General features: G+C 36.1%; 1 protein-coding gene across 12 annotated transcripts in view; it reads left to right on the top strand.

The window, feature by feature from the left end:
- RNF19A (ring finger protein 19A, RBR E3 ubiquitin protein ligase) overlaps window positions 1-21,202 on the top strand; it is a 95,488-nt gene that overhangs the window by 39,941 nt on the left and 34,345 nt on the right. For 9 of the 12 annotated variants that reach the window (XR_009215003.1, XR_009215004.1, XM_058444564.1 and 6 more), the window contains exons 4-10: window positions 406-550; window positions 2,466-2,628; window positions 6,615-6,729; window positions 7,207-7,368; window positions 9,657-9,870; window positions 11,397-11,540; window positions 12,150-12,289. Coding sequence is in view for 10 of the 12 variants with exons in the window: in XM_058444564.1 (XP_058300547.1) it covers window positions 406-550; window positions 2,466-2,628; window positions 6,615-6,729; window positions 7,207-7,368; window positions 9,657-9,870; window positions 11,397-11,540; window positions 12,150-12,289 (1,083 nt within the window). In the remaining 2 variants the exon portion in view is untranslated. Of the gene's footprint in view, window positions 1-405; window positions 551-2,465; window positions 2,629-6,614; window positions 6,730-7,206; window positions 7,369-9,656; window positions 9,871-11,396; window positions 11,541-12,149; window positions 14,323-14,894; window positions 15,730-21,202 lie in introns of those variants that run through there. The other 3 variants (XM_032760122.2, XM_058444563.1, XM_058444565.1) reach the window with 2 other exon arrangements.

Genomic DNA, 21,202 nt, shown 5'->3' with positions numbered 1-21,202 from the left:
CGTGTACATTTGAATTAAAGGAAGATGGTTAGAAAAGTTCTAGAACCAGGAACTACCACTCAGAAGACTTCTATGGGACCAGGACAAAGACAAACTTTACGTAGTTCACAATTTGCCTAGAGCTGTCCTTGATTCTCCTTTCTCTTTTTATTCTTTTGTTATTCTTTGTTCTCATTGTTTTACTATGTTTAAAAAATGTTTATAACTTGATATTTTAATGTAAAGTATGTTTTCTTAGAAGGGAAGAGAAAATGCTTTATATACTAAAAACAGCAGGCTGAAGCTATGAGTTAACAAACTATCTACATCTTAAGATTTTTTGGCAGTGCTACAATTGGTAAACTGCCAGAAGTTATTTTTAGACCAGTTTTATGTACTTAATAGATTTCTCTATGTTCCCAATAGCTGATGATATAAAGCCATGTCCACGATGTGCTGCTTATATAATAAAGATGAATGATGGGAGCTGCAATCACATGACATGTGCTGTTTGTGGTTGTGAGTTTTGTTGGTTGTGCATGAAAGAAATCTCAGATTTACATTACCTAAGGTAAGCTTATAGAAGGAGCTATTTATATGTAAATGTAATTTTATATTGTAAGACAAAATAACTTGTTTTAAATTTGGGTTTTATAAGATACTTAAAGGGATTGGTTTTATTCTAGTTAAATAAATTTAAAAGAAACCAAGTTATGCTAGTCATTTGGAATTAATAACTAGTCAAAATCGGAAATGGATATTTCCTTTTTTTGTTTTTGTTAAACTGGAATGCTAGTAAGTATGTAATGCCCTGTGTAATCATGCCAGACCATAAATACTTTCATTTAATTTTCCCATAAATTTTATCGTTTAGGCTACAGAGTGAGTTTATGATATAATCAGATAATTGATGCCTAAAAATATGCATGTTTTGCATTAATTTACTATTAAAAAACTGACTTAAGGGTTTGAGGATAATGGAGGACTAGGGATAAATTTTTAACCTGAATCTCAGTTATCAGTATCTTGTTAATATAATTTACAGTGGTTCTTACCTTATACTTCATTGAATTTTCCCATACATAAATTTTATCATTTAGGCTACAGAGTGAGTTTGTGATATAATCAGATAATTGATGCCTAAAAATATGCATGTTTTGCATTAATTTACTATTAAACTGACTTAAGGGTATGAGGGTAATGGAGGACTGGGGATAAATTTTTAACCTGAATCTCAGTTATCAGTATCTTGTTAATATGATATAATATAAATTATAATGTAATATAAATTATAATATAATATAAATTATAAAATATAATAAATAATAAAATATAATATAAAATAAGATATATCAATATCTTTTTTTTTTTCCTTTTTGTTTTTTTTTTTTATTATTATACTTTAGGGTTTTAGGGTACATGTGCACAATGTGCAGGTTTGTTACATATGTATCCATGTGCCATGTTGATTTCCTGCACCCATTAACTCATCATTTAGCATTAGGTGTATCTCCTAATGCTGTCCCTCCCCCCTCCCCCAACCCCACAACAGTCCCCGGAGTGTGATGTTCCCCTTCCTGTGTCCATGAGTTCTTATTGTTCAATTCCCACCTATGAGTGAGAACATGCGGTGTTTGGTTTTTTGTCCTTGCGATAGTTTACTGAGAATGATGTTTTCCAGTTTCATCCATGTCCCTACAAAGGACACGAACTCATCATTTTTTATGGCTGCATAGTATTCCATGGTGTATATGTGCCACATTTTCTTAATCCAGTCTGTCGTTGTTGGACATTTGGGTTGGTTCCAACTCTTTGCTATTGTGAATAGTGCTGCAATAAACATACGTGTGCATGTGTCTTTATAGCAGCATGATTTATAGTCCTTTGGGTATATACCCAGTAATGGGATGGCTGGGTCAAATGGTATTTCTAGTTCGAGATCCCTGAGGAATCGCCACACTGACTTCCACAATGGTTGAACTAGTTTACAGTCCCACCAACAGTGTAAAAGTGTTCCTATTTCTCCACATCCTCTCCAGCACCTGTTGTTTCCTGACTTTAATGATGGCCATTCTAACTGGTGTGAGATGGTATCTCATTGTGGTTTTGATTTGCATTTCTCTGATGGCCAGTGATGATGAGCATTTTTGCATGTGTTTTTTGGCTGCATAAATGTCTTCTTTTGAGAAGTGTCTGTTTATATCCTTTGCCCACTTTTTGATGGGGTTGTTTATTATTTTCTTGTAAATTTGTTTGAGTTCATTGTAGATTCTGGATATTAGCCCTTTGTCAGATGAGTAGATTGCAAAAATCTTGTTAATATAATTTATAGTGGTTCTTACCTTAGTTTAATGAACTCAGAATTTAAAGGAGAAAAAAACTAAGTATGAGAAGTTTTTAAAAAAAGTCATTGCTTTAATATATTGCACTAATTTGTTATTGTGGTGTTTTGCAGCAGTTATTTACATTATAATTTTTTCCGTTAGTCCATCAGGATGTACTTTTTGGGGGAAGAAACCCTGGAGCCGAAAGAAGAAAATATTGTGGCAGCTGGGAACACTGGTTGGTGCTCCTGTTGGAATCGCTTTAATAGCTGGCATTGCTATTCCTGCAATGATTATTGGCATTCCTGTGTATGTGGGCCGCAAGGTAAAATGCATACTTCTTGTTTAGTCCATTATCTTATTCTAAATCTTTAGGTGTATTCTTTTAGTATTGATGATTTTTAGGTTTTTTTTTTTTTTTTAGACAAAAGGTATCTTTAGTTTCTTCAATATACTCTTTTTTCGTAAATTTTTAGTGTTTGGCAAGCTTATATAAATACGTATAAAGCAGACTTGCTTTAAAATGTTCTAAATCTGAAAATTTTAGTGTGTTTGTATTATAAAACTTTGAGTATAAAATATTGAAGGATACACACCTGAGATTTTTCTCATAGGTATATCCTTGTAAGGTCAGGTCTATGAGATCTTTTTAATGAAAGTTAATAGCTAAATAACACATGCCCTCAGGCAAAGAATAATTAGCCAGTTCTTGAATTATTTCTGCTGCAGTTCAAAGCTTTTTTTTGGATTACTGCTCTTAATAAATACACTATTTTGCAAATTATAACAATCTTGTGAAAGTCCAAACACCAGTGACTACCACTGGCCTCTAATTGATGAATTATATTTCATTAGCTAAGCAGATAGTTCTTTTGTTAAGGGTTGATGGGATAATTTATGAGGTCCTAAGAAGTCTGTTGTTGCCTAAATTAATAGAATCTCTGGATTGAGAAGTAACTTTCAGTAGGATATAGCTAAAAGAAAAAAACAAGAAGTTTTCTTTGGTATCCAAGAAGATCAAAAAAATTAAAACTTTTTTTAAAAAATAAAAAGAAATTATCTAATCCCAACCTTGTACCCAAGCAGAACAAAGCATAGCAATTTTTAAAAAGGGAACTAACAGGCCGGGTGTGGTGCTTCACTCCTGTAATCTTAGCACTTTGGGAGGCTGAGGCTGGTGGATCACCTGAGGTCAGGAGTTCGAGACCAGCCTGGCCAACATGGTGAAACACCATCTCTACTACAAATACAAAAAAAATTAGCCAGGCATGGTGGCAGGTGCCTCTAATCCCAGACTCGGGAGGCCGAAGCAGGAGAATCACTTGAACCTGGAAGGTGGAGGTTGCAGTGAGCTGAGATTGCACCATTGCACTCCACCCTAGGCAACAAGAGCAAAACTCCATCTCAAAAAAAAAGAAGAACTAACGAGCTGGGCATGGTGGCTCACTCCTGTCATCGTAGCACTGTGGGAGGCTGAGGCAGAAGGATCACTTGAGGCTGGGAGTTCAAGACCATCCTGGACAACATAGTGAGACCCTATCTCTCCAAAAAATTTAAAAATTATCTGGGCATGGTAGTATGCACCTGTAGTCCCAGCTACTTGGGGGGCTGAAGTGGGAGGATTGCTTGAGATGGGAAAGTGGAGGCTGCAGTGAGCTGTGATTGTGCCACTTCACTGCAGCCTGGGTGATAGAGCAAGATCCTATCTCTAAAATAAAAAAAGGATCTAAAGGTTGTCATACTGTGGTATCATAGGTGTTGTATGTACTTTTACTCATTTTAACCCTGCAGCAACCTCGATATTTCGGTCTCTGTGTGTTAAAATATTGAGATTTAGGAAAGTTTATGTAATATATCTTCAGTTACACACAAAGAAGCAGAGCTGAGATTTGAACTCAGATGCATGAATTCTTAATGTAAGTTCCCTGATTAAGTTTCATTAGCTATTTGGGAACTTAGTCATGGGGAAACCACCAACTCGTGAAGCAATCCATTCTGTTGTAAAATGGCTACTAATTGTTACAAAATTCTTATGTTGAGTCAGATCTGTTTCCTTTTGTTTCCTTTATTTCTGTTTCTACTTCTGGGACCCGACTGGGAATAAGGTTGATCCTCTTCTGTAAAACAACTGAATTTTTTATATTCAACATACATTTTATAATCAGAAAGATAATATATACAAAAGTTAGTTTTGGGACTGATGACAAACATATTTATAAGCCACATATTTATTTCTGAAGGTTTTAAGTGAGTAAACCTGGACTTTAAAAAATGTTGGGCCATGTGTGGTGGCTCACGCCTGTAATCCTAACACTTGGTGAGGGTGAGGAGGGAGGATTGCATTAATCCAGGAGTTTGAGACCAGCCTGGGCAACACAGTGTGACACCTTGTCTCTACAAAAAATTAAATAATCAGCTGGGAGTGGTGGTGCATGCCTGTAGCCCCCGCTATTAAGAAAGCTGGGGTGGGAGGATTGATTGAGCCCGTGAGGTTGAGGCTGCAGTGAGCTGTGATCGTGCCACTGCACTCTAGTCTGAGTGACACAGAGAGACCCTATTTCCAAAAAAGAGAGAGAGAAAAAAAACTTCAAAATATAGTAGCTGATTGTAATTTTTCATGTAGTTATTCAAAGCAAGGCTTTGCTGAAAACAAAACTATTCAGATACTTAGAAATAGAAGGGAAAGAGAGACTGTTGTACCATATGTACCTATAAATAATTTATAGAGAAGAGATTACCTCATTGTTCAGGTCATAGGGTACAGATACAGATCTCCTTTTTTCAAACATGTACCCAAAGGGTTGTAAATGAATGAATTAGTTTTCCATTGAAATAATATTCTGTGGTGCTTTGGGATCCCAACCAGCCCAGGAAAACCTACTAAGTCAATAAAGTACCCAAAAGCTGAGCCTTCACTTAACAATAAAAAGTAGAGAATGTGGCAAAAAATAGTAAACAGAAAAATTAAGCGAACCAGAAATAGTGGGATGATGTGATCACTAATCGAACATTGGTGCTTGAGGCTGAAAATTTTCTAGAAGACTCCTTTCTCTTGGCAGCCTGCCTTTGCAAGTCTGCTCCATCAGTTGTGCCTTTTCTCTTCTTCAGTGCTAAGTTTCCCAGGAATGGGAGTGGGGAGGAGCAGGAATTAGCTGCAGTGCTGAAGGATAATGAAAGGTACCTTGGGAAGGTCTACCATCTCTGCCTTCATGGACCGTGTAGGGAAGTGAGGAGGCTCATTGACAAGGAACCTCTAGTCAATGCTGGGAAATGGGATTCTGACTAGGAAATAGAAAGGTTTCTTGTCCCATACATGTGTCACCCACCTCCCACCCCAACCTTTCCACTGTTTTCCACAACACTCATCGTACTTTACAGCCTTCCAAAGGCCAAAGGTATTATTATACCATGTAATAATAGATTATTTTATAAGTCCCATCTGTAATATTGTTTATAAGTCATTTTATTTTAGAGAGTCCCCATACTTTTGAGGCTGTTTTGAATTTGTCTTGGAACAGAGGGGGAAAATGTGCTGTATTAGCCCTTGCAAACCATGAAAATAAAGATCTCAAAGTTCATATCATTTCACAAGCCACTTTTTAATCACCGCTTCTATGATGATACCAAATTCTACTTACTAACACCTGTCCTATACAGAGATTGCTGAGTGAATTCAATCCTGTCCTCTGGTAGCCATTATTTATCATCTTTTTTCTTTCTCTGCCATTTACTTTGAGCTGTAAATGAGAGCTCTGGAATTTGAGTCATTTGTCAATATTTGTCTTCATAAAAAGGATCTGAGAAAAAAAATACTGTTTATTCATACTTGTTTATTAGAACTGCTTTTTAAGGTCAATTTTTAAAAAGAAACCTTCCCTAGAAGCCAATTTTTACCATGTAGAGAATCTTCGTTAGAAAGAAACCTCTAGAATGCTAGAAGTATCCTGTTGGTGAACCATGTAACTCATAACTGTGTTGAAAATAATAATCTTAATTTCTTCCTCTTTGCTCAATACAAAATTATCTACTTTTGATTAAAATTATAAAGATGACTTTTACTCAAAACTTTTAAAATTAAGCACAAAGTAAAATTCATGAAATCACTGTCTTAAGCAAATTATTAATAAGGAGCAAATTATTTGTGAGAATATACTAATAGTTTAAGGACACTAGTAGGTTTACCTTGAACTAAGATACTCAGCTACGAACTTTTATGAAAAATCACTTTAGCAAGTATAGATCTTTTTCAACTAAGTTAAATTGTAATGTATTTTCTCTTGAATCCCCTACCCCTATTTTTATTAATTCAAGATTCACAATCGCTATGAAGGCAAGGATGTTTCAAAGCACAAACGGAATTTGGCCATAGCAGGTGGTGTAACATTGTCTGTAATCGTGTCTCCAGTAGTAGCTGCAGTGACTGTAGGTAAGAAAATGCTGAAAAGTACTAATTACCTATAACTTTATGGAGTTAAAGTTTTGTGAAAGGATTTTTTTTTAATTGTTTTTTTAATTTGAGGACAATTTAAATTGAGCCTACAATAAGTCTTGGTTGAAAGTATTACAGATTCAAGAGCCTAGCCTTAAAGTAGTTGGTAAATTGTTAGTGGCTGATACCCTTCCACCCCACTCCACCCCAAGTACAGTTCAGAGGCCTGGCACGTCAAAAGAAAAAAGTTTACATCTCTCTCTTTTTCCCCTTATGTGCATTACCTGAAAGGCTGGGAACCTTGAATTTGCTTAACAACTGGGTAAATCTACTTTTGGCAAATGTTCCAGCCAACTCTTCAGAACTCTGGCACTTTTCTCTGTATGACTGTCTTGAAAAGACTTTCTAAAACTCATGTTTCTGTGAGTTATTTTGTTGTTGTTGTTTGTAATGACTGATTTAATTTCTCTTTAGGTATTGGTGTTCCTATTATGTTAGCTTATGTCTATGGCGTTGTTCCAATTTCTCTTTGTCGAAGTGGAGGTTGTGGAGTCTCAGCAGGCAATGGAAAAGGAGTTAGGATTGAATTTGATGATGAAAATGATATAAATGTTGGTGGAACTAACACAGCTGTAGGTAAGTCCTTTCAGCAAAGGAAGAAAATGTGCTTATTAACAGTGTAAGTAGTGGGGAGGCCAGAGATAACATGCAAGTCAGAATTTCCATTGCCATCCTTTTACTAGGCCTAATAGTATTCATTCAGAGGTACATCAGTGAATAAACTGCCAAGGAGGAGTGTATGGATGAAAGAGGTGGGGATAATTCTGGGTACCTGACCTCTAATTGGAATATAATGTCTTAGAAATCATAAACTTTTCATCTTAAATTTTGCATGAAACATTACAAATAACTAAGTAAAGGATCTGAAGAGGAATACAGTTAATAAAAGAATTACGGATGACCAATAAGTCAAAAATAACTTCACCTCAATGTTATTCAAAGAAATGTGAATTAGAACAGTAACGAGCAAAGATTAAGAAGAATAAAAAAGCCTTCATAGACTGCCTATAGGAGTATGTCAATAAACCTTTTTTAAAAAGTGCATGTTCTATATTCTAGCAATTTTTGTTTTAGAAATTTGTCATAAGGAGATAATTAGGCAGATGTGTGAAGATAATGCCTACTTTCTTACCTCTTATTTTCTCTTGAACTGGCCTCAATCAGATTTTTGTCCCTACCACTCCAGAATTTTATTTCTACTATTCACTGAAGCAGAGTCACCAGTGGCCTCCATGTAACCTAATACAGTGGTCAGTTCTTGGTCCTCATCTTAATATAACAGTATATCTGACATGGTAGAGACTCTAGCCTTCTTGAAATACTTCACTTTGGTTATGGGAAACCACTTCTTACCATATTTCCTGGCCAGTCCGTCTCATTAATCTTTGCTGGTTCATTTTCCTCTTCTGACCTCTAAATGTTTGTACCCTGGAGCTCAGTTCTCAGTATTCTTCTCTTGTGTATGTACAGTTTTGCCCTAATCTCATCTATTAAATAATACATAGACTGACCTCTCCCCTGAACTTCAAACTTGCATGTCTAACTTTCCTCTTTAATCTGCACTTGAGTGTCTAACAAGAATTTCAAGCTTACTTGTCTACAGCCAAATTCTTTGCTCTAAAATCTCTTCTTCCCTCCACCCTCCTTAACTCAATAAGTAGCTTCTCCATTCCTCCTGTTGCTTGGGCCAAAAACCTTCACTTACAATGCCTCCCTCTTTTCCCTCTTGTCCTACATCTGATTGATCTGTCAGCAAATTCTGCTGCTTCCTTCAATATTTAGCCATAATCCAACCACTTCTTATTCTCTTCATTGTCCTTCCCTTAGTCCAAGCTACTATCCTCTTTCCTGGGCTATTGTAATAGCCTCTTAACTGCTGTATCAACTTCTCAGCTTCTATTCACTAGTCCGTAGTGCAGCCATAAGTCACATGTCTAAACCCTGTCAGATTATGACTTTCTTATGCTCAAAAGTTCCCCAGTGGCTTCTAACTGTACTGGGGAAGGAAATCCAAAGTCCTGTCATAGCCCAAAAGGTCCCACATGATCTGCCCCAACTATGTCTCTGAGTTCATCTCTTGTCACCCTCCTATTTTATACCACTCTCGCTTGATTTTTGAGGGTGCCAAGCATGCTTCTACTTCTAGGCTTTTAAACTGGCAGTTTTCTGCCTGGAATACTCTTTCCCTAGAAAATTTCATGACTCACTGTTTTACTTCATTTGTCTCTACAAGTATTACCTTATCAAAGAGGCCTTCTGTCATCACATCATATAAAATGGCTCACAGACATGTATGTACATGCACTTCTCATCACTCTCCTCCCCCTTTACTCTCTTGTATTTTTCCTCATAGCATTTATCACTATGTGATTGGGTATATAATAGGAACTCAAATATTGGTGCAAATAAATGACTCCTTTAATACAAAATGTATGAGAGGTACTGTAAAATTGGAACATAGTGTTATCAGATCTTAATAATAGCTTGTAGACAGAACTGTGGCATGTATCTAGAAATCAACTTTTAGCCTATTCTTACTGACCTAGAGAATAATAAGCTCTTTAAATGACACCCTTAATGAAAACTGTCACATAATTTTCCTCTAAAGTCAGCTATATTTTTTAACAATCATATTCTTTATAGAATTCCTAAATCTGGGTTTTTGAAAAAAGAAACTAGTGACCATTTAAAATTGTCGGCTCTATTCCCACTGCCTCTAGTGGACTAGCCTGAAAAAAATATTTTTCCATGTCTGCGTATATTTTATACCTTATATAACGTCCTCTCTGAAATCATGGAGGAATTTAAGAAGGAGAAAATTGATAATTGTACTTACTTAGTTTCTTTGGAATATTTGCATTTAGACACAACATCAGTAGCAGAAGCAAGACACAACCCGAGCATAGGGGAGGGCAGTGTTGGTGGGCTGACTGGCAGTTTGAGTGCAAGTGGAAGCCACATGGATCGAATAGGAGCCATCCGAGACAACCTGAGTGAAACGGCCAGCACCATGGCACTAGCTGGAGCCAGTATAACGGGGAGTCTGTCAGGAAGTGCCATGGTAAACTGTTTTAACAGGTGTGTGTTTTGGTTTGGTTTGGTTCTGCCTTCTGGTAACTATAAATTATTAATTACGTGAGAATTTTGAACATAAAGCATGATGATTATATATAACCCTACTATGTCGAGGTTCAAAATAGTAATGTTAAAAATGAAATTTGGGGTCAGGTGCAATGGCTCACGCCTGTAATCCCAGCACGTTGGGAAGCCAAAGCAGGTGGATTGCCTGAGCTCAGGAGTTCGAGACCAGCCTGGGCAACATGGCGAAACCCCATCTCTACTAAAAAAAATATAAAAAATTAGCCGGATTTGGTGGCATGCACCTGTAGTCCCAGCTGGTCAGGAGGCTGAGGTAGGAGGGTGACTTGAGCCTGGGAGTTGGAGGTTGCAGTCAGCCGAGATCACACCACTGAACTCCAACCTGACTGGCAGTGAGACCCTGTCTCAAAAAAAAAAAAAAGAAAAAAGAAATTTGGTGGTAGATTTCTAAGTCTAAGGAATAACATTCTGCCAATTTTTTCACTGTCGTTGTCAAGCTGCTTCAGTAGACATTGAAGCAAAGGCAGTACTTAAGCCTAGATCTTACCTCTGTGGGTAACAACAGCCAGATATTAGGAGATGGGACTTTGGCTGAGTCCTGGGAAACAGGTGGAGTCAGGACATCCAGGTATATGTGAACTGGGACTGGGATAATCGGCTAGGGTCCTTTTATGTATTAATGCTTGCTTACTTTGTTCTCACCAAGTCTTTTATCAATAGCCATATAGATAAGTAGGAAAAATTATCTTCCCCTGTTTCTCTTTAATTCACTATTTTTCACTTAGGCTTATTAGCCTTGCTTTTTTTAAATGTAGGGGAGGATACATGAATTAAAAGATAAATTAGACATACCTTATTTTTAGGTAGTTTGCATTTTAAATACAAACTCTTAAGTTACAGTAGTATATATTACCTCTTTTTAAAAAGGCAAATGTTGGCTGGGCTCAGTGGCTCATACCTATAATCCCAGCACTTTGGGAGGCCAGGATGGGAGGATAGCTTTAGGCCAGGAGTTTGAGACCAGCCTGGGCAACATAACGAGACCCTGTCTCTAAAAATATATATAAATAAATAAAGTATTAAAAGGTGGGTGTTATTTATAGAGCCATTTTTTAATATAGATGCCCAGGATTTTTAGATTCATTGGTCTGTCATGTTTAATGATTAATAATGTATTCTAACTTTGTGTTTTGCATTGAAACATTACAAAGTGCCATGTGCTGAGTGAGAATAATGGAGTACATTTAAGTGAAAATCCTTTGTGTCTTTTTTGTGTTATTTCATTACCACTTTACTTGGCAGACAGCTGATTTTTCCCATTTTATTTGGATGGCTGGTACTATGCAGTGTGCTGCAGTAGAATTTAAATAAAAGGAAATAAAAAATAATGGTTCCTAAAATAGCTTCTGGTTACTAGGGTTCTTAACTGAATTATTTAAAGATACATATTACAGTAGTGCTGATATTAACTATAATTTTGGTGATTTCATACCCCCCCCTTTAAGGTTGGAAGTACAAGCAGATGTACAGAAAGAACGGTACAGTCTAAGTGGAGAATCTGGCACAGTCAGCTTGGGAACAGTTAGTGATAATGCCAGCACCAAAGCAATGGCAGGATCCATTCTGAATTCCTACATCCCATTGGACAAGTAAGGAAAAAACTGTTATAAAATCAAAAGTATTTTTTAAATTAATTTTAAAGGAATAATTCCTATCATTAGACAGATTACCAGTGAAAAGTGGCTACCAACTATTAAGTTCTCTGAGAAAAGGAAACAGTGAGCTGTCCAGAGTAGGCAAATCTGTATAGATCACAAAGTGGATTTGTGGTTGTCAAGGGCTGGGAAAGGGAAGAATGGTAACTAACTGCTAATGGATGCAAGGTCCCTTTTTGGGATCATGAAAATGTTCTGAAGTTAGGTAGTGGTGATGGTTGCACAGCTCTGATCACAACTAAAAATCACTGAGTTGTACACTTTAAACGGGAATTATATCTGAATAAAGCTGTTCTTTAAAAAAAGGTAGCATAGTGTCTAGAACAGCATAAGCAATAAATGTATCCACTACTATTTTAAAACATTGAAGCATTATAAAGTTATCTTATATCAAGTATGCTTTTTAAGTAGAACATGTCCTGCATTAAGATGTTCTCATAGCTTATGTATAGTCTGAATTTTCCACATAGAAACCCTTCCCCCAGTCATCTGAACAAAAAGAAGTCAGCAATTATGTTTGTATTTGTTACTCTTATATTTCAGAGAAGGCAACAGTATGGAGGTGCAAGTAGATATTGAGTCAAAGCCATCCAAATTCAGGCACAACAGTGGAAGCAGTAGTGTGGATGATGGCAGTGCCACCCGAAGTCATGCTGGTGGTTCATCCAGTGGCTTGCCTGAAGGTAAATCTAGTGCCACCAAGTGGTCCAAAGAAGCAACAGCAGGGAAAAAATCAAAAAGTGGTAAATTGAGGAAAAAGGGTAACATGAAGATAAATGAGACGAGAGAGGACATGGATGCACAGTTGTTAGAACAACAGAGCACAAACTCAAGTGAATTTGAGGCTCCATCCCTCAGTGACAGTATGCCTTCTGTAGCAGATTCCCACTCTAGTCATTTTTCTGAATTTAGTTGTTCTGACCTAGAAAGCATGAAAACTTCTTGTAGTCATGGTTCCAGTGATTATCACACCCGCTTTGCTACTGTTAACATTCTTCCTGAGGTAGAAAATGACCGTCTGGAAAATTCCCCCCATCAGTGTAGCATTTCTGTGGTTACCCAAACTGCTTCCTGTTCAGAAGTTCCACAGTTGAATCATATTGCTGAAGAACATGGTAACAATGGAATAAAACCTAATGTTGATTTATATTTTGGTGATGCACTAAAAGAAACAAATAACAACCACTCACATCAGACAATGGAATTAAAAGTTGCAATTCAGACTGAAATTTAGGCCCATAAATGCTGCAGAATAATTACCACTGTACAACCGTGTTTGGAGCTGGTTGAACTACATGTGACTACTTAAGTTTCAGGTTACCAGCAAAAGCCGGGTTTCATTATCATAATGCAGATACATTTTCTGTATTCAGCAAGGCATTGTGTGTCATGTGGATCTTAGTTACCAAACTATGAAGTGAAGGCTTTAAAAGTGCATTATTTTAAGGATAATAAATTTGAAGAGCAAAGCATGTTTTGTGTGTTTGCCACAAAACATTGCTTGAAGCACATACTTAGATAGAAATTGGTCTTAATTTATAATCAATATAAAATACTAATGCAATTCTACAGCATTCAAATGAAGAAAACTTGAGGCTTTAGGGGTAAGTGGTTAGTGATATTTTATTGAAACCACTAAGATAAGTTTAAAAGAACTGCATAGGTTACTCTCAGTATATGATACTCTGTAACATTTCTATTTATATCTGGGCATAAATTTCATTTTTTTTCTTCATATGCAATGTGGTTATATAAAGCTTAATGCAGCTCATTTGCTACCATTTGGATACTTAGACACTTTGAGCAAGATTGTGGCAGTTTTTGCACAACTTTAAAATAGAAATACCTGGTACTCTATCTTGTTTATTGTTGATGCCATCTTAGAGGAAAAAATGTAAAGGTAAGTAATTAAGCATATGACAGCAACAAATAAGATATATAAAACTACAAAATAAAGTCCCATTAGGTTATAAGTATTACAAAAAAATCCACCTTTCTGTAAGGGGAAGTTTGTACCCCATTGATTCTTGGTGCCTTTGGGATCGACTGGGTTTTAATGGCCTAGTTATTTGAGGATTTTGCTGTGTTTTTTCCATGTCTTCTCTGGTCACCTTGGATTATATATAAAAATACAGGAAATAGATAAACATGAATGTGATTAATAATGCTGAAAAAGTATTAGCCTACCAAAGACACACTCAGGCTTTAGTGAATAACTTTACATAACCTCAATTTTTAACACATGCATATCTTCTCCAACCATGAAATCAAAGCACGGTGCAGAACTTGTACCAAGTACAAAAGGTCCATGTATGATTAGCATTATTTTCTTTTGCTTTTGTTTATGGACAATGTTCAGCTGACATAAGCAGAAGTTGGCCAAAATACTGCCTGTACTGTTAATTTCCTGTATAATTCACTTAAATAAAAGCAGGTTAGCCTCAATGATAGCAGTTAAAATGTTCTATCTTATGTATTTCTTTTAAGTATTACCATTATGGTGCTACTGAGCGTTTTCTTTTGGTAAAAAGAAAAATGCCATGGGCTGCAGTCTTCTTCCATCACTTTTCCCTACCAGGTCCATTAATATGCTTATAACACTAGTGCCAGTTATTTTATTTGATAATGCTTATGGTATTTGTATATTTGTTTGCATTCCAATTTTAATAATGAGTGTGTAAACTGCATACGTTAAATAAATGTAAATACTAATGTATTGCTGCCTTCTGGTGTGTGCACAAGTGTTTTTTTTTTTTATAAGAATGAGAATATTCATTGGCCATGTGGTAGTATTCATAAATATTGCAAGCCATTGTGATTATTCTGCCTTCTGGTCTCAGCTCAAAGGGAAGCATTTGCTGAACTTTTCAACAGTGTTAGAAACTACCCTTTTTTCCTGTCTAATTCCTGACTTTCCACCAGTAAAAAAGATGCTGTATACATCAACATAATTTTTTTGAGTAAATTGGTTGAATTTAACTTGAGTAAATATATCTATCATTAAATTGTGAAGAGAAATCAGTATTATAAATCCTCATCTTAGAAAAGTGGAAAGATCAGCTAACTTGGGAAAAGGGGAAAAAAGTAAAAAGATCTTAAAAGACTATTTTAAGAGATTCTATTCTAGCAACATTAGATTATGAAACTGGAGCCATTTAAATTCAAGCTAATTGTAATCAGTTGCTTTCTATTCTTGTAGCCTCTATAAAATGCATAGATGGTTTTTCTGTCTCCCTGGTATATAGTTAATACTTCATGAAAATAATCTTTTTTTTTTTTTTTTTTGAGATGGAGTCTCACTTTGTAGCCCAAGCCTTGCGTGCAGTGGTTGCGATCTCAGCTCACTGCAACCTCCGCCTCCTGGGCTCAAGCAATTCTTGTGCCTCAGTCTCCCAAGTAGCTGGGATTACAGGCAAACATCACCACGCCTGGCTAATTTTTTTTTGTGTTTTAGTAGAGACGAGGTTTCGCCATGTTGCCCAGGGTGGTCACAAACTCCTGAGCTCAAGTAATCCACCCACCTCGGCCTCCCAAAGTCCTGGGATTACTGGCGTGAACCACGATGCTCGGCCAAAATAATCTTACGAATGTGTTGACTGCCTTCTTGACATTTCTTTAAAAGGCTAAAGATGAAATGGAAAGCTAAATGATCTTCAGAGGAACACAGCCAAAATAGTGCCCTATAGGAGGCTGGTGCATTCATTCACCCTACACCTACTTCTGGTGATACTCCCAACCAATACCACTTCAGTCTCACCTTAAAAAATTCCTTGTCTCCTGGATCTTTCAGCTAGCTTCAGAAATTCCTTGTCTCCTGGATCCTTCAAAGTTGGATTAATTTAGGACCAAGCCAGTTTTCCCTGGAGCTCAACTCTGGGCTAGCCTCGAACAAGAGATACCTCCAGGGTATTCAAAATAAACCTTAACTCACTGAAATCTTGTTAAAACTCTTTGTACTTTAAAGCCTGTTGGAAAAATCATCTGGTAATGAGAGAAAAGAAATACAAAGATTATAATAGTATATCCTACTGTTGATTATGTAGACCACCAATTTAACTGGTAGATTCACTTCATTGTACAAATTCCCAGCTTCAGAGCACTTAGTTACCTTTTTATATTAAATGCACATGACTTATTTTTGCTGGAAATTGTGTTAATTTGTAAACATGTAAGACTTTCCCTAGCCTGTTATCTAGGTAAACATACAGACAAATCACCAAAGGATAAAGTATGTGTTGAAAACCATCAGAGCTATTAATTGCTACATGACATGAGCAAAAGAAACTCCTGCTCCATAGATTGTTTTGCCTTTCCATTCAGAGTCATCACACTTCTTACAGATTCTAGTCTGTACTTGGATCTAAGGAAGAAAATTATTTCTCAAGGCTACATTTCATATGGTTCCTTTTAATGGATTTGTTGTTTCATTTATTTCCTTCACTAGAGCATGAGATATCATTGCTTAACAGCCAGTGTTTACATACTGGTTGATTTTTGAATGCCAAAAATAGTATTCTAAACTTGGAGAGAGTTATGTTATTTAGGGTGGCTATCATTTAGTAGATGGATATGAGAAAGTTTGCAGTTTTAAAATTTAGTTCAAATTGAATCACTGTACATCATATACTAGTCAGAATTTTTGTGACTTCTACCAATTTATTCATTCAACAAAGTAGATGCTGGAAATACAGCATAGTACCAAATAAACACACCCTGGCTTCAGAGGGCTTATATTAGAATTTGGGGGATACAAAAATAATAAACATATGCATGTAGCTTAAAATAATGGAACCAGATGTAAAATAACCAGATGATGGTTGCTATGAAAAATTCGAGGTGGGCACAACAAGAGTGACTGGGGTTTTGGGGAAGCAGTACTGTTTTATACAGGGCAAAACAGAGAAAGTCTCTATTTAGAAGACATTTGTGCCAAGATCTAAAGGAAATGAAGGAACCACGTAAAAACATACCTGGTGAATGAGCATTTCAGAAACATCTCCAAGGTGAGTTAGTGGACAATTTAGACATCAGTGTTGGAATCTGAGTTTGCTATCTAATAGGGCAAGTCTGCCACTGATTTTTCCTTGGATGGTGTCTTGACTGTCCTTGGCACTTTACATTTCCATAAACATACTGGAATAACTTTGTTGTGTTTCACCAATTTTGATTAGGATTACATTGAATCTATAATTATCCCTATAGAAGTCTTTACATCTTTTGTTAAATTTCATTCCCAGGTACTTGATATTTTTTATCCTATAATAATGGTATATTTTTAAAATGTCATTTTCTTTATTTCTTTCTGAGACAGGGTTTCACTCTCGTTGCCCAGACTGGAGTGCAGTGGTGCGATCTCGGCTCACTGCAACCTCTGCCTCCTGGGTTCAGGCGTTTCTCCTGCCTCAGCCTCCCGAGTAGCTAGGATTACAGGCGTCCCACCACCACGCCCAGCTAATTTCTTATATTTTTAGTAGAGAAGGGGTTTCATTATGTTAGCCAGGCTGGTCTCAAACTCCTGACCTCCAGTGATCCACCTGCTTTGGCCTCCCAAAGTGCTGGGATTACAGGCGTAAGCCACCACGCCCAGCCTCATTTTCTGTTTGTAACTAATAGTATACAGAAATGCCATTGATTTTGTATAACAATTTTGTATCTGGTGAATCTTACTCTTTTCATTCCAATGGTTTATCTCCAGATTCTTTGGGATATCACTGTACAATTATCACTTGTGAATATTTGTATTAAACACTTTTACAGTGCTTTGAAGTGTCAAATACATTCTGAGCACTTATAGTAACTTATGGAAAAGCAAACAAAAAATAAGAAAAATATAACTTATCAAGTTTACTTATATAACAAACCTGCACATGTACCCCTGAACTTAAAAGTTAAATTAAAAAATAATATTAGGTTGACGTTGAACAGTGAATAGGGGTCATATAATTTAGAAAGATGCAAAAGGTAGTTGTATATCAAATTATATATTAAAGTCTTAATTATCATTAGAGTTGGTTCAAAATAAAATACTTATTCCTCAGAACAACTCTGTGAAGGAGGTATTATCTTCATTACAGATGGAGGTAACTGAGGCACAGAGATATTAAGTAATTTGCCTGGAGTTGCACAGCTGCTACATGGTAGAGGTGGGATTCCCATTGTTCTGGTTTTTTTCTCTTAGATCATTGCATCATTTATTTATTTTTCTGGCTTTTTGCACTGGCTGGGACTTCTAGTGTATACTTCTGAATAGCAGTGGTTATAGGGGACATTGTTGATTTATTAATAACCTCAAAGGGAAACCTTTCATCATTTCAGTTATTATTTGCTGTAGATATATTTGTAGGATATCCTTTATTGAATTTTGTAAATTATCTTCTAACTCCTAGTTTGCCAAGAGTTTTTACCTTGGAAAATACATTGAATTGTATTGGCTGTTTATTTGGTGGAGGGAGCATCTGCCATATAATTATGATTACTTTAATATGTTAATGTGGTGAATTTGATTCTTCAAATGTTAACCTGGGGCAAACTTCAGTGATCAGAGTATGTAAGATTGGAATGATGTCTTCCTTGAATATTTGGTAGAAATTGCTATTAAGGCTGTCTGCACTTGAATTGTTTTTTAGTACAAGAGAGAGCCGAGTTTTCAGGGTTAGTAAGCAGCTCATTTTCATCTATATGAGCAGTAAGATAAGGCAGTCTCTTTGCTCTGTAAGAGTTGACTAATTCTAGAATATGTGGGCTGGCTGGTGACAAGATAGTCTTGCTTTTGCTTTTTTTTTTTTTTTTTCTTTCCAGCCTTTTGCCTAAATAGCATTGGATCACATATTTCTGCCACTTTTTGTCCTGCATGGAGGTAAAATATAGACATACATAACACCATGTGTTCCAGGTATTAATACCTCCAGATTCTTAATTCTGTATTCAAGATATTAGGAGAACAAATCTTAAAGAAACTCTAGTCTCATGAGGGCAGGGACCTTGTCTTTCCTTTTATTTTTCCTGTACTTATAGTATTTATATATATGAAGAGGAAATTCTGATGGGACAGAACAACTACTGAGCAAAGGGAATGAGGATGTTTCTGGACTCAATTCAGGGTCGATAACTAGTCACTTCATAATATTGTACGGTAAAATAAGTTGTTTGAAGCAATACAGTGGCTGAAAAGACAGTTAACTTTTAACAAGATTTTATACCAAATACATTAGTTTACAAATATTCTATCATGTATGAAAGCCATTGGAACCTAATTTTCAGGGTTAATATAGCCAAGACATTTTAATTTTGCTTTTGGGGGCTTTTTGTTGCTTTTTTGCTTGTTTAAAGAAAATGTAATACTTTCAACTAGATAAGGAAATCATAGTTGCCTTAGAGGTATCATGAACTGATGTTTTAGAGACTTTCTATTGAAAGCTTAAATAAAATGTGCACAAATTATTTCCCCATCCTTTTTTCCTTGCCTTCTTTTTGTGTTTTGTTCTCCCCTTCTCTTCTCTGCCTCCTTCCCTCATTATCTTCCCCCATAACCAGTGCAAATGACAAAATGTGTGTGATGCCAGTTTTCTCCATGTTCATAGTCACAATGCATATATACATTAATTTTCTTGATTTTTTCTCAGTAATATCTGGGAAATCTGTCCAAGTCAACTGTATAACTCCAATTTATTCTTTTTAATGGCTGCATAAGAATTCTGTAGTATAGATGTGCTGCAGTTATTCAGACATTCTCATATTGATGAGCATTCACTTTGTTATTTGTTGTTTCCTCAATACAAAACTGCAAAAAACGTTCTAATAATTACATCCTTATATTCTGGTACTTCTAAGTATGGGAGATAGATTCAGGGAAATCAGATAGCTAGGTTAAAGTCCATGTCTTTTAAAAGGTTACCAGATTGTCTCCCAAAAAAGGCTGTCACAATTCACAATTTGCTAACAATATATGAGTTCCCTTTTCCCTGCGTTCTACTAACAATAGGTATTAGAGCTTTACAAACTTTTAAACTGTTTGGTGTAAAGTAATATCTTGTATCTAATGTTACACTTTTCTGGCTAGTAAATGTGGACATCTTTTTGTACTTTTTTTTTTTGGCCTAGAGGGTGGAAGAGATGGTATTTGAATTTGCTGTTCTCTAAATTGGTTCTTATATCCTTTGCCTATTTTTGTTTGTTTTCTCATCAGTTTGAAAGATATTTTGGCCAGGTGCAGTGGCTCACTTTGGGAGGCTGAGGCAGGAGGATTGCTTGAGGCCAGGAGTTCAAGACCAGCCTGGGCAACATAGCAAAACCCCATCTCTGTTAATAAATAAAAATGAAAATAGGGCTGGGTGTGGTGGCTCACACCTATAATCCCAGCTACTTGAGAGGCTGAGGCAGGAGAATAGCTTGAACCTGGGAGGCAGAGGTCACAGTGAGCTGAGATCACGCCACTGCACTCCAGCCTGGGCAACAGAGCAAGACTCTGTCTCAGAAAAATAAATTTTAAAAAATGAAAATAAATATATTTTTTATACTATAGCTGTTAATAGTTTGACTCTTGTATTTTTCTCCAAATATGTCATTTGACTTTTATTAGCGTTGTGTGTGCGTTCTATTTTATCCTTAAACTTTTAATTTTTGAATATTTTTAGATTTACAGAAAAGTTGCAGATATTTCAGGGTTTCCACATACTCTTTACATTTTTTTTCTGCAATATGAAACCTGTTGTGTGTCTTTAATTGTAATATTTTAGACTTTCTGCTCATGATTAAGCTCCCCTTTCTAAATTTTACTTGTAGTGTCTTTTGGTAGTTTGTAGTGAGATTTTAAATTTTTCATGTTTTTTAAAATCTATCTTCAATTTATCTTAGCATTTAGTGTAATATAAAGGTCCAGTTTTACTTTCTTCCAGATAGAAAGCCATTCGTGATGGCACTATTTTTTAAATAATCTTTCCTTTTCCCAGTGATTTGAATGCTGTGTTTACACTAGAATCCATTTCTAGATTTCTACCAAAAAGTCTGCTGGGATTTTGACTGAACCACCACTGATACCTATTTATCAATATGAGGAAAACTGGCATCTTAACAATACCAAGTCTTCCTATTCATGAATACAGTATATCTATCCTTTAGTTTTTTAATTTCAACAATGCTTTGTAGTTTTCAGTGTACAGATATCTTAAAAATACCAATTTATGATTACATTCATTACTAGTATATAGAAATAAAATAGATTTTTGTATATTGATCTTGAATCCTATGACCTTGTAAATCACATTAATTTTAGTAGTTTTTTTGTAGATTCTATAGGCTTTTTTTTTTTTTTTTTTTTTTTTAAGTCAGAGCCTCGCTCTCGCCCAGGCTGGAGTGCAGTGGCTTGATCTCAGATCGCTGCAACTTCCGCCTCCCAGGTTCAAGCAGTTCTCCTGCCTCAGCCTATAGAAGGCCTATACAGAAAAGCCTATAGAGGCCAGGTGCGGTGGCTCATGCCTGTAATCCCGGCACTTTGGGAGGCTGAGGCAGGCGGATCATCTGAGGTCAGGAATTCAAGATCAGCCTGGTCAACATGGTGAAACTCTGTCTTTATTAAAAAAATCTATTCATCAGTTAGT

This window comes from Hylobates moloch, unplaced genomic scaffold (genome assembly GCF_009828535.3).
Source record: "Hylobates moloch isolate HMO894 unplaced genomic scaffold, HMol_V3 SCAFFOLD_9, whole genome shotgun sequence".
Classification (NCBI taxonomy): domain Eukaryota; kingdom Metazoa; phylum Chordata; class Mammalia; order Primates; family Hylobatidae; genus Hylobates; species Hylobates moloch.
The sequence above is the reverse complement of the archived record's forward strand: the minus strand, read 5'-3'. Positions and strand labels throughout refer to the sequence as shown.